At 32.7% G+C, this 12,762-nt stretch overlaps 2 protein-coding genes across 2 annotated transcripts in view; one reads left to right on the top strand and one right to left on the bottom strand.

Moving 5' to 3' along the window:
- LOC128177340 (eukaryotic translation initiation factor 3 subunit K-like) overlaps positions 1 to 12,762 on the bottom strand; it is a 33,486-nt gene that overhangs the window by 20,145 nt on the left and 579 nt on the right. Inside the window, exons 2-8 of the mRNA XM_052844027.1 lie at positions 9,836 to 9,934; positions 9,452 to 9,572; positions 9,148 to 9,222; positions 8,901 to 8,967; positions 7,653 to 7,730; positions 7,327 to 7,452; positions 6,905 to 7,046 (exon numbers count right to left, since the gene is read on the bottom strand). Of these exons, the coding sequence (XP_052699987.1) occupies positions 7,015 to 7,046; positions 7,327 to 7,452; positions 7,653 to 7,730; positions 8,901 to 8,967; positions 9,148 to 9,222; positions 9,452 to 9,572; positions 9,836 to 9,934 (598 nt within the window). The 3' untranslated portion in view covers positions 6,905 to 7,014. The remainder of the gene's footprint in view (positions 1 to 6,904; positions 7,047 to 7,326; positions 7,453 to 7,652; positions 7,731 to 8,900; positions 8,968 to 9,147; positions 9,223 to 9,451; positions 9,573 to 9,835; positions 9,935 to 12,762) is intronic.
- Positions 167 to 6,888, top strand: LOC128177332 (TATA box-binding protein-associated factor RNA polymerase I subunit A-like). Its single transcript, XM_052844015.1, has 12 exons — positions 167 to 262; positions 459 to 600; positions 901 to 1,067; positions 1,452 to 1,516; positions 1,960 to 2,071; positions 2,776 to 2,911; positions 3,661 to 3,797; positions 4,106 to 4,258; positions 4,708 to 4,771; positions 4,953 to 5,070; positions 5,537 to 5,670; positions 6,116 to 6,888. The coding sequence occupies exons 1-12, from the start codon at positions 251 to 253 to the stop codon at positions 6,217 to 6,219; spliced, it is 1,344 nt and encodes a 447-aa protein (XP_052699975.1). The 5' UTR covers positions 167 to 250; the 3' UTR covers positions 6,220 to 6,888.

A 12,762-nucleotide genomic window follows, 5' to 3' on the forward strand; every position in this document is an offset into this window, starting at 1 on the left:
TAGCAATTGTATTGTTTCTTTAGAATTAAGCAATAGATATAGACTCATGTGGAAAAATGAATACATTCTTATAGATTCTAAATTTGTTCAAAGTCGTCTCCCGAATCAACGTTTATGTACAAATTAACATAAAAACTTTCGAAACTCTCGGAGATTATGTCTCATTTGGGTATAAGCACTAGAGGTGTGCCGAAAGTAAAAACAAAAAGCACCTGTTCAATTTTTCGAGTTTACTCGGTGAAAACCAGGCATGGAGAAATATGTAAGACTTAAACATAATTACATTTATGTATAGCAGATATGTACGCAATTCACTGTATTTTATTATTTTATAGTTTAACAGATAAAACCTGATAAAGTTGTGTAAAAATTATAACTATGAAAAATGATTGTTATAATATGATTGTTATAAATCTTTAAACCTGACATTCAATTCATTTATTTCCGTATGAACACAGACTACTCCAGAACAATGTCAAGATTTAGAGGACATATGTACGCTTCTGCAAGACAAAGGATCCAAGCAGTTTTCCAGGAAATATTCTTCACTGCCTCCTATCATCAAGTGGTTTGATGTACTAGAAGATAGTCTTGTTGTAGGCATGTGGACATTTTTATATGTTCAACTCATAATTTTTGTATGTTGAATCAATTATTTATTCATCATTCTAAACCCATGCTGTATGAAGCTGATCATTACACTTTTTTTTGCATGTTTATCATGAATATTTATCACTTTCAATTCACTTATAAAACAGCAAAACTTTGTGGTTTAGATGTTTGAAAATGAAGCCAATAACTAAATAAAAGTGTCTGATTCATAAATGAAGAATCACATGAGATAGAATACGATAAATACCAATTTAGTAATGTTAATAATTTATACATTTGAAATTATAGATGATCCTTTTAAGACCAACTTCAAAACTGATCATTACAACATGCTGGTGCCTAATATATTACGACTGTTGAGGTTCTGTTTCCTGACCAGGAAGGACGTCCCTACCGTCACTCTCCTCAGTCTGCTGACCGACGAACCTCAGAAGCACATAGACGTCATCTGGAAGGTATAGTTACCAAAAGTTGTTTGCATGAGTTTAACATCAGGCTCACAGGTGTGCTGTTATTAACCAAGTACTGTTTGTGCCTTTTATTTACGGGAAAGAGCTATGCTTAGAATTTATCTGCAACAATTTTCACAAGCAAGCGTTTATTCAATTTATTAAAAGAATTGTGTTTTGTATACATGCCTGTTAAATGCATGCATGAAGTGAGGTTGCTTGCATGCCTTGCTGATTTTCATCTCACTCACGTATTTGGTTTACAATGATATATAATGTAAAATACTTTCAATGAAATGCATATACATGTACATTATTGACTTTCATTCAAGCTTAGAAAAAAAAACTTCTTATGGCTGGCTATCATACTTGTATATGATTTTATTCTAGGGTGTATTAGAAGTAGCATACCACAACCCTGACAGATATAAACCATTCTTCTTTCAACTTGTAAAGTAAGTACATTTACACATACCGATACTTTGTCAGATGTTTGCAGGAACTTTACTTTTTACCTTTTAGCCTCTCTGCCCATGGGCTAATTTAAAACTTTTTTATGTAGAATGATAGGCGATATCTTTATTGAAGCAGATTTCAAAACTGCAAAACTTTTAAGAAGTGAGATGAAGCAAAATATTTGAATTACACATGGCAGTCAGTATTAACTTTAATGAAGCCAAATATTTAATTTTTGAACTCAATTTTGCAGTGTGATTATGAAATGGATTTTATTATTGAAATTTTATCTGTTGTTTTTATATTATTTCCATTGGCAGTGAAACTACATACAGTGTACCAGTATTTGCAGCCAAAAGGCATATAAACATTTTTTTGCTGGATTTACATGTACATGTTTCATAATATTAAATATATATACCGGTATGTAATTTTTTTACAGTCAGCTGAAATCCTTGTATGAGGTGAATGCTAAAGAAATTCTTCTAGAATATCTGTTGTTCGTCCTACACCAAGGGGACATCAATGAAGCCAAGCATGTTTTCACCGTACATGTATGAACATATTTGATTTAGTTATGTGAGAGATTACACACTTACATATACTGGTATTACTATACACGATTTTCTATGGAGTGTCCTTTTTTCCTGTGATGTCATAAAAAGCGTTATATAAAGGATAAGAATAAGAATTTGTGGATAATTTTATTGGAAAACTTTGTATTCGTTCACAAAACTTTTTTCACTTTTTTTTTCATCATTTACTGTGTCTATAAGTCTGTAAAGTTTTTTTAATTTTTGAATTCTCCAAAACCATTTTGCCAATTTTTTAAAAAATTTCAAATACGTAGAAAAAAATTGTAACAAAATATGATTTTCCTTTTAAGTGGAGTGAGTTATTTATAATTAAAAACTCAGGAATAAAACTTATTTGAAGGAGCATGTAAATGTCATCAGGTTAACAAGTCTATGAATGGCAGTCAATATATCGGGTCTCAATAGCTCAGTGGTAAGAGCGCTGGCATGGTACTCACAAAGACTTGACTTTTTACCACCTGTTACATAAAGAATTTACTTGAATGATGTTGAGATAAATAATTTGCTAATTTTCGGGTTAGGATAAGTCATGCCATAAATAACGTAATTACCGGTAAATAAAGTTACGTGTATCAAAAGTTAGCAATAGATATACTTCCATCAGATTAAATTATTTTGCTAATAAGTGATGTGACCCATTGGATTTTTTTTTGTTTTCAAAGGCAATTTCAAAGAAGAGCCATGCTGTTACAGAGCAGACAAAGAATGTTGACGTCCTGTGTAAGGCGTATCAAGGACTCGTGTACTATGTGGAGTGGATATTGGCCAAAAGCAGACATAAAAAATTCCAGGACTTAGGTAAAAGTACTGGTACATGCACATATCCTGGGAGGGGGGGGGGGGGGGCACACCTGCCACCCTGAAAAATACAACCGTTTTAAAATCACTTAGTGATGTTAAAGTTAGTGAAAAATAGGGTTGGTCCCCCTGAATGGCCTTGCCCTTGTATCTCTCTCCCTTCATTTTTCAATTGAATGTAATTTGTTCTTTGTTTTTCTTTCTTAATTATTTAAGGTATTTGATGTATAACGACCACATTTTGTACCTTATAAATGAATGGTCCAATATTCTGAATCATGATATCATTTTGAAGGTGTTATCAAATTAAAATACTCCACCGAAGGGATTTTCAAAATTTTGATTATGGTCCAACTAATTACACCTTGAATTTTGCCTTGAAGTCTATAGGCAATGTATGCTTTATTAAAATATTGTTAAAAGTCACTTAAAATTCCTAAAACTCTTTTGGTTAATACATGCATAAACTTTCTCTTTATTTAAATATGAAATAAAATGAATCATTTACCGCAGATATTTTGTCGAATTTTTTTTTTATTTTTTTCATCAAGGGGAGATAACTCTTTAAAAAATTTTAAAGTGCGAAATGACCAGCTCCTTATATGTTGTCTGTCATGTGAATTTGGTTCATTTCACTTTCATAGTTATCTAGCAATACATATTTATACTAGTTTAAAATGATTCAAAGTTGTTCAATATCCCTTCATTATACATTGAATACCTTAAGATTTCTCATATTCTCTTTGAAGGGAAGCAGTTAGATACTGAGACCAGTGAGAACTTTGAGCAGTTAATGCTGGCCTGTGCAGACAAAGCTCTGAATAACTTTGAGGTTTTGAAAGATGTTCCAGGAGTTTGGGATATATTTATAACCAAGCACCTAGAGGTACTTTTATTATATTTATTAATATTGTACAAAAGAGGATTTGAGTTCAGTGTATATAATGATATAATGCAATTGCAATATCCTATGAATTTAATTTTCAAAAAAGAAACATCTTTTCCAAAAAGTGTCTTATTCTGGGATATCGAAGTTGCTTTTTTAAAACATTTGCCATATTTATCGAAAAGCTATCTAAAATTTTGCACACTTACCAAATTATTATATTATAAGAGGTATACGTTTTTAGTGGTAGTCTTTACATTGTAGTTCTGGAACAAAGGGCATTGATTTCTTTGTTTTTGTTGAGTCAGATACTGGAGCATTATGACAAACTGGAGGAAGCAGAGGCCCTTTTACGATCCTACAAAGACAAAAATGAGGACAATCCAAATGCCCACAAGTTTTTATATTCATTTGCAGTTCGTCAGGAATGGCAGAAGTCTGCTAGAATTGACCTTTTGAAGGTATCATTTGGCATTACATGTACATGTATAATAAGTTATTGCTAAACAATTAAATTACAATTACCTTGTAATCAGAAAAATTGATAATTACCGATTACTCATGATAATTCAGCAACCTGTTACTGTAAATTCCTTATTTTACGCTAATACTTAATTCCTCGATTCCGCAGTTAAATATCAAATTGCGGGAATATCAAATCGCGATCACCAATTTTTTGTTATCAAACTGTCTGAAAAATATAAGTGAGATTTTAAAATTCATGAGGGTTCCTTCTCATGTTTAATTAGGAATCTACAGTATCAGTTACAGCTGATTACGATTACTCCTAACGCACTGAATTCAATTTGTCTGCACCGTCTGGTGTGTCATAGGACCTACGACATCCAAAAATAAGCATTCTATGCTTAGATATAATAGATAAATTTATTTAAGTTTTGCTTTATTTCAGGGCTTGGCAAAACATGTTCCCTCAGACCCATTAGTTATTGAGCTGTGTGAATTATTGATTCAAGGTGAGAACATATTTTTTAATATGATTAAAAAGTACACCTGTCTACTTAAACAATGCCTGATCGTTGTATATATATATGGACAGTGTATATCCATGTGAATTTTCATGTAATTAACAGTGATTTTATTCAAATTGTTTATCATGAATGTATAAATATCCTGACATTAATGATTTATTTGTAGAGAATGAAGGTCAAAATGCCATTCCTTTCTTGTTTGCTTTGTTGGATGATGGAATGTGGCAATTTGAACTACGACCCTGGAAGCTGATGTCTGAGTTACTTATCTCAGAAGTCAAAGGGTAATTATTGTTTATGAGAATAATGACATTTATGTAAAAATAAAAAGTAATAAATCATGATTAAAGAGAAGTGCCAGGGAAGTACCTCTCAATGAGTATAACGACCTCTGTTGATTTTGTGGTCAAAAGGTCAAAGGTCTAACTTGATATAAAGATGTCCAGAAGTAGATCTTTCTTGATTTTGAGGCTAAAAGGCTAAAAGTCAGGGGTCTGCCTAAGATTTTAAGAACCCATTTACTGCCTGATAAAAACCTTACAGTTACCGGTATGCAGGCAACATTAAAAGTAGTCAATTACTACTGATTTTAGGTTCACATACGGTACTACTGATACTAGTACATGTACCAGTAGTCAAAGTTCAAGGTTCAAAGGTAATGTCTGCTCAATGTTTGTAGAATCTTTTTATTTTCATCTACTTAATACCTTGTGAAGAAATCAAGTTTTCAAGAAATTTGTCTAATTTCAGGGTCAATGTGATGAAGGGGTGTATGACCTTTCGGACGTCCTGGTGGCCTCAGTATCACTTCTCATCCACGTACAACTGTTCCTCCCAGCTCAGTTTCCACAAGGCTGTCTGCTGTCTCCTAATGGACCCAAATAGTAAGGAAAACTCACCAAACTTATATGTCTTTATACAAAATAGAAAGTAAGTTTTAAACTCTTTAAAACCAAACAACTAGCCCTGGCTCACAAGGCTTATCTGTATTTAATTTTTTTAAAAAGGAGGGTAATAACTCTCCCTTAAAAATACATGTCAATTAATTAATGTATTGTATTGAAAACCCCAAACAGTAATCACTATCGGAGTATCCACTGGGCAATCTGTCAGATGGTATTTTGAAACAACTCTGTGTTTGTCCCAAATTTTATTCTAAAGCTCAGGCTTGGCATAAAGCTTGCTCCTTCTTGGACAGCTTAATTTATTTTACTGCAGTATATGGAAAAACTTGCAATACAAAGTATTGAGAAAATGAGTTCTCATACTGAACAAATACATGTATTTATACTATTGCATTGCAGAATTTTAAAAATGTCTTTTTTCCAGATACCGCATTTCCTGAACAAGTGATGATGACACTATCCCCTGAGGAAAAGGAACAGTTTTTATCTCTGAAGAAAAAGTTGAAGGACCTCTCCAAAGGCTCATGACTGTATGGTTAGTGTAATCGGTTACTCACAACTGACAAACTGCCACAGCAAGTCTGCGGGAAAAGAATGCCAGACGCCTTGGCCCAACGAAACCTCAGCCCATGAACATGCTGTTGAAAAGATCTAATAACACTTTTTGAAAATGGTTTGTCCCCAAAGAAGTTGGATGAGAACTTGGATATTTAACAGTTATATTGGCGTACAGTTAAAAAAGACAGCCATGCTAGTCATGTTGTACAGTGGAAATGTTTTTGTATTGAATTATGTACCCGGAACCCATCGAGTTGGACCATGCAATTTGCAAAAACTAATTTTTTTAAGCATCTTTTATGACTTGGACAATGTCAGTACATTATACATGTATATACTGTTTTCCACTGATGTTGTCTGTGTGTTACTGTTTATTTATTGAAAGATGAAATACAAGATCTAAGATTTGATTTCTTTTTATCAAGATCAGGTCACGTTTAGGTAAAAATATGTTGTCATAATTTCTGGATGTGCTACCACTTTTCAGACATCCCACAACACCGAGTTCAGATATTGTGTGCTCATGTACTGATTGAAAAAATAAAAGATGTTCTAGCATGTTTTCTATACCACCAAGTATCATTTACATGAACCAGTACATGTATCATAAATACAAAGCAAATAAAATTGAAAACTTTAGGTATGATATTCCATGTTTTTTAAATATAATGTTTACATTGCACATGCATGTACACTGTACATGTACAAGTATAAACAGGAGGTTAATGACAGTGACAGTTTTAAATAAAAAGTCTCAATCTCTGATCATCGACAATGGGCCATGATGCCTGCAACACCTACAAGAATAGAAAAGTCACTTTTTTTTTATTCTTGTTAATTATAATAAGATATCAATTTGCAAAGGACTACAGATGTATTTCATCAATTAAATTGATTTTTTTTAAAATTTGAATTCAAATCTGTTCACAAGAGACATTCAACCAAGATAACTGATAATCTTGATTTTTTCATCATCGCATAATGATATTAAGCAGAAGTGTCACATTAGAATTATAGAAATCAAATTTTATATCAGTAGTTTCCTACGGCTAATGAATGGCTTTGTAACACACTCACTTTCAAATGTAATGGTCTCTGTGATGTTTTTCGTTTTGATGTTCTCCTCCTGATTGACAATGAACACATTCCCATCTTCCTGGAGTTTCCAGCCATATTTGTTAATCCACTGCTGGACCTGATCTTCTACAAACATCAAAACCACACATCAAGTAATATAGGATTACAGTCTATATCAAGGCTGACACTTTACAGAACTCTTTCCACTTTTCAAAAGGAAAGGAGCATCACCTTTTTGGCTAGCAAGTTTGTAACATGATTTTATACAATGTAATTGTCTAACATCATTGCCATTTGATGCAGCAAATATGCATGCGTGTTTGTACCTGGAATATCTCCTAGAAGCTCTTTCAACAGATCTGAAGGTATTGTCTGGTATGTTGCTGCTATCACATGACACACAACTGAAAATTCAAAACACATCATATTTTATATGTCAACAAGATACAGTAAAACTCGGTTATAGCGAAGTCCTAGGGTCCAATGGAATTACTTCGTTATATCCGTAATTCGTTATATCCGTATATAGTATTCGTAATAATATCTATAGCGAATTCACAATATACATGTTTTCTTTCACCAGACTATAAATTTCGCTAATTGAGGCTTAAAATAAAAATTCATTACTTTGATACCTTTAATAATCGGATTGTGAATTGAAAAAATTATATGAAAAAAAATTCATTCAAACTATTTAATTAATTGGTAGTGCATACTTTTTTAAACTGTAAAAAAAATTTGTTATAAAGGTGTTATATTTCGTTATATTTCATCTCTACGGGACTCAAAATCAGTTTGCTATATCCGTAAATTCGGAATATTTGAATTCATTATAACCGTAAAATTTTGCAAAGATTTGTTAAGATTTTTACCGAGGATTCCAAAAAAGTTAGCTATATCCGAAAATTTGCTATATCCGTGTTCATACTAAACAAGTTTTACTGTATTGGCATTTAACTGGCTTTTCCGTATTTAAACTGTATGCAAACAATTACTAGAACTAAATACATGTACTAGAATCAAATATCTAGAACAGGATAATTTTTCTTGAAAGTTATTTAAAACATTAAGTTTGCATAGATACCTTAAAATTGGATTATGACAATTATCAGTAATGGAAATTTAGCAAACATACATGTACATAACCAACTTTATAGATTGGTATGCAGGGCTGCGTTCAAGATCGTAGCGGCTAGGTAGGGCTATGTAGCGGCTACGTTGTTGAACGGTATGCTAACCTAGCCGCTAGGTAGATATTCGTAGCCTAAATATTTTATGCTAAGCATCGAATTCAAGATGGCCACCTTAGTTTCCACTTTGTAACAAACACGAAATCTATTTATATAGTGATATTTTATTCATCCTTTAAGTTATAATGAATCTTAACATATATATTTCCGCTTGAAATTAACAAATTATGTAAATGTAATAAGTCTTCAGTTGAATATTTCCAACTTCAAATCTGAGACCTAGCGGCTAACCTAGCGGTCCGTTCAATAGACCTAGATATCTACGACCTAGTGGCTAGGCTAGCAGCTACGATCTTGAACGCAGCCCAGGTATCTCATGCTTACATTTTCTTATGGAATCATCAAACCCCCTTATGTTGGCAGTCAGGTCAGGGTTGGTTCTCAGGGCTCCCTAGATTAAATCAAAGTGGGGAAAATGAAAATACACATGTACATGCAACTCATGAATCAACTTATTCACAAACATAATTGCAAATGAAAGTGTTGTCAAAAAATATTTCATTCAGAGCAAAATCACAAAGCAATGTGACTGTAATAAGCTGAAGAAAAGTAAAAGCAGTATTTTATTTACCCAGAATTCTCTAAACTGGCAGGTTTCCAACAGATGAGCTAGATTCATGACCTGTGCTGTGGGTTCTTCGTCATGCTGCAAGATACATTTGTAATAAAACAGATGTACATGTATTCCAAAAACACACTCCCACACAGTAATCAACAATAATTATTCAATTTGGGATTAAGAAAACTTCAGTTATCTAAAAAAAAATTATCAATACATGTGACGTGTTAACATATAATGTGAAGTCTGCAAATGACAAATATTACAGGTACAATATTTACATAGAGGCACATATATCTTAAGAAAAGGTACTTACTCTGACTGCATCAATTAAACATTTGCACAATGTAAAGTCAGTATGTGGCATATTTGTGAGGGCCTTGAGTAGAATCTGGCATGCAACTGTAGTCTGGTAGTGCATGGGATTGAACTGGTATCTGGAAAGGAGGAGAGAACATGTTTTCAACAAATGTCAGGATTTGTAATATATGTACTGGTTTACAAATTTCCTTTATTGTTATCACTATAATGGCCATACTAAATTGTATTCTCAAGTAAAAATTAAAAACAAAATTACTAAACTTTATCTAATTGCACCAGATTTTATGAAGGGAAAAAACAATAATGCAATAATGGTTAATTGAAAAACAAATATAATTCCTGTTATTTACTTTCAGTTGATACCTCAGCCTATACTTACAATTTAAGCACTGCAAGATTGGCCTCCAAGTCATAGGTTCCTTCTTGTGCTTGCATGTGTATATACTTCTCCAATGTTCCTAGGTTTTCTGGGTTGTACCTGTAACAATCGATAACAAGTTGCGAAAATCACACCTGAATATATGTACATACACTGGTATTCAGATATTTGAGAGATCATGGATGCATTTGATTAAAGCTTTTTTTCTGTGTGTGTAACGCCTGAGCACAAAAATTGACACAAACATTGTCAAACACAAACACAAACTAGAGATACTGTGAGCAACCTAGCTCATAATTGATACCCCATTTGTATCCTTATGATAACAAACATGACTGGAATCAAACGATAATCCACATGTCAAGCAGCTATTAAATGTTTTGAATTTTTGGTAAACCGAGCCCAATTTTTTTACTGAAATTTTTTTTTCCCACATAATTTTTTTTTTCCCAAAAAAGATAAAATGCATCAGGACGGGTCATTCTCAGTGGGCGCGGCGGAGATAAGAATGTTACAATTAATTTAATTTCGACTTATACAAGCAAGCCTTGTGTCAAATTTCACCTTTTAATCATTTCCATTCATGCAAGACATGACACATATAAGAATTAAGCATCTTTTAAACAATGACTTTGAACTTGCCCTATTATGACCTTGGGTCAAGGTCATGACACACCCTCAGGTCATAAACAATCTTTGTGTGAAGTAAGAACTTCCAATGTCTCTCCATAAGAAAGATATGGAAATTGAAAAAAAAAATCCACAGAATTTTTTTTTTCCAAAATAAAAGATAAAATGCATTGGGACAGGCCATTTTCAGTGGGCGCGTTGGAGATAAGAATGTGCAATTAATTTAATTTCGCCTTATACAAGCAAGCCTTGTGTCAAATTTCACCTTTTAATCATTTCCATTCATGCAAGACATGACACATATAAGAATTAAGCATCTTTACAATGACTTGAACTTGCCCTATTATGACCTTGGGTCAAGGTCATGACACACCCTCAGGTCATAAGCAATCGTTGTGTGAAGTAAGAACTTCCAATGTCTCTACATAAGAAAGATATGGACCAAACACGAATTTTGCACTTCAAACTAAATTAACATATTTCTGAACTACTCAAAATTTGTAAATACCTCAGGGTTCAAACCATGTTCATTCAAAAGTATGAAAAATTCCCAAGAGTTCTCCTATAAAACCTCTAGCCTACCAGGTTTCAATACACAGCTAAAAATGTGATGTCTACAAGGATTTTGTATTGCAACTGACCCGGATGATAATGTTGAAAAATTGTGTGAGGTATTCTGAGTGACTTCCTAAAGGAGAAAAGATGTCAACATTCCCCGTTATAAATCTCTGCAATAAATCAGTTTTCGCCCCCTGTGACTTTTTTCGAGTGAAAAATATAATGCGTGAATAAGATTATTTTGGATATTTTCCCTTTCATCAATTTCAATTGCATTTCTTTCACAGGTATGTGTATTTTTATTAAAAATTATATCTTGGGAAAGACTTTACACTCTTTAACATCTTTAATATCACGTCACCTGCCTGCATTAAACTTTACATTAAACTTTAAATAATATGTTTTACGGTGCGACCGTTGGGGCGAGCACAGCATGTGATCAAACAATGAATTATAATAAATTTAATAAAATAAAATTAACAACGTGAAATTTGAATGCCAAAAAATAAAACATACCTATTTTTCAGTAAATTTTCATTATTCATAGTTTATAAGATTTGTTATAATTTATTTATTTATATGTAGAACAATAGTTTAATCTCAGATACAATGTTGTTAAATAATAAAGATTTTAATATATAAATATTCATTGCACTGCATCTCCTCTTTTAAAGTGATTGTGATTATGATTGATTGATTGATTTCCCCCTTTTTTTTTTGCAGTAGACATTTTTTCTTAAACTTACATATAAAACTTGACTCATCATAGAGCTCCCCCCATGCTAAAATTTTTTTCATTTTTGTCAATTTATACATAGAAAATCGACTTACCATGGATTTGCCCCTCCACTTAAAAAAAATAATTAATGTTTAATTTTATTTTTAATTTACGCTTAAAAATATTTGCTTATCATGTTAAAAGAACATAGTGTTGTCCCCCCCCCCCCCCCCGCATGTAATAAATGGAAGTGAAAATAAAGAAACCATTGTACTGCTAAAGAGCTGAAGGATTAGAATTTTCATGATTTATTTTTCTTTTTGCTTGCAAAGATTTTTTGGATGAGGCTGCCATCCACCCACCCACCCCGTTTAAAAAGGCGCTGCTACGTATAATGTTACGTTTCAGGAAATTACAGTAATTATAGTGAATAAAATATTTGTGAGCATTCATCCAAATTAGTGCAATTTACAACTGTTTCCTGTATCTGAAGAAATGTCCTTATTCGTCAGCTGTTCTTTATCTTAGCCTTTGCAAGATTTTGAGAGGATTTTGGTCATTTCAGCAGATTTACAATAACTTCAATTAGAGTAATTTCCCCTTATCAGTGCTTATTGTGACGTCAAAGCTGACGTTGGTTAAGTGTCGTCTTACTCTTTAAAACTCCCCTGAGAAATAAAAGTATGCAAAGTATACTGTTTTATTTACTTAAAAAGCATGATGTTCTTAAAATTACACATCTTATAAGCTTTTCAAAGGTTTTACTTTGATTCTCGTGAGAACGTGATGTTGGAACGTGAGGTTGGAAACCAATGGTTCTATGAATTGTGGGTCAAAATTTACTGACTCCGAATAAATATATCGGATCAATGTGTAAACGTTTGTGACGTCACACGATTATTTTTGATTGAAAGTATACTGAGGTGAACTTTAGAGGTAACATTGACTGTATGTCGCTTAAATCGTTATTGTTTTAACTGTCTAAATTTGTCTTGCTGATTCTCGTGAGAGTGTGAAGTGA

Source organism: Crassostrea angulata, chromosome 3 (genome assembly GCF_025612915.1).
Source record: "Crassostrea angulata isolate pt1a10 chromosome 3, ASM2561291v2, whole genome shotgun sequence".
Taxonomy (NCBI): Eukaryota; Metazoa; Mollusca; class Bivalvia; order Ostreida; family Ostreidae; genus Magallana; species Magallana angulata.

Bases quoted from the DNA above. Each gene is read 5' to 3' on its own strand.
- LOC128177332 (XM_052844015.1), top strand. The intron at 1,068-1,451 runs GTATAGTTACCA...ATTTTATTCTAG, and splicing joins ACATAGACGTCATCTGGAAG to GGTGTATTAGAAGTAGCATA. The intron at 3,798-4,105 runs GTACTTTTATTA...TTGTTGAGTCAG, and splicing joins TTATAACCAAGCACCTAGAG to ATACTGGAGCATTATGACAA.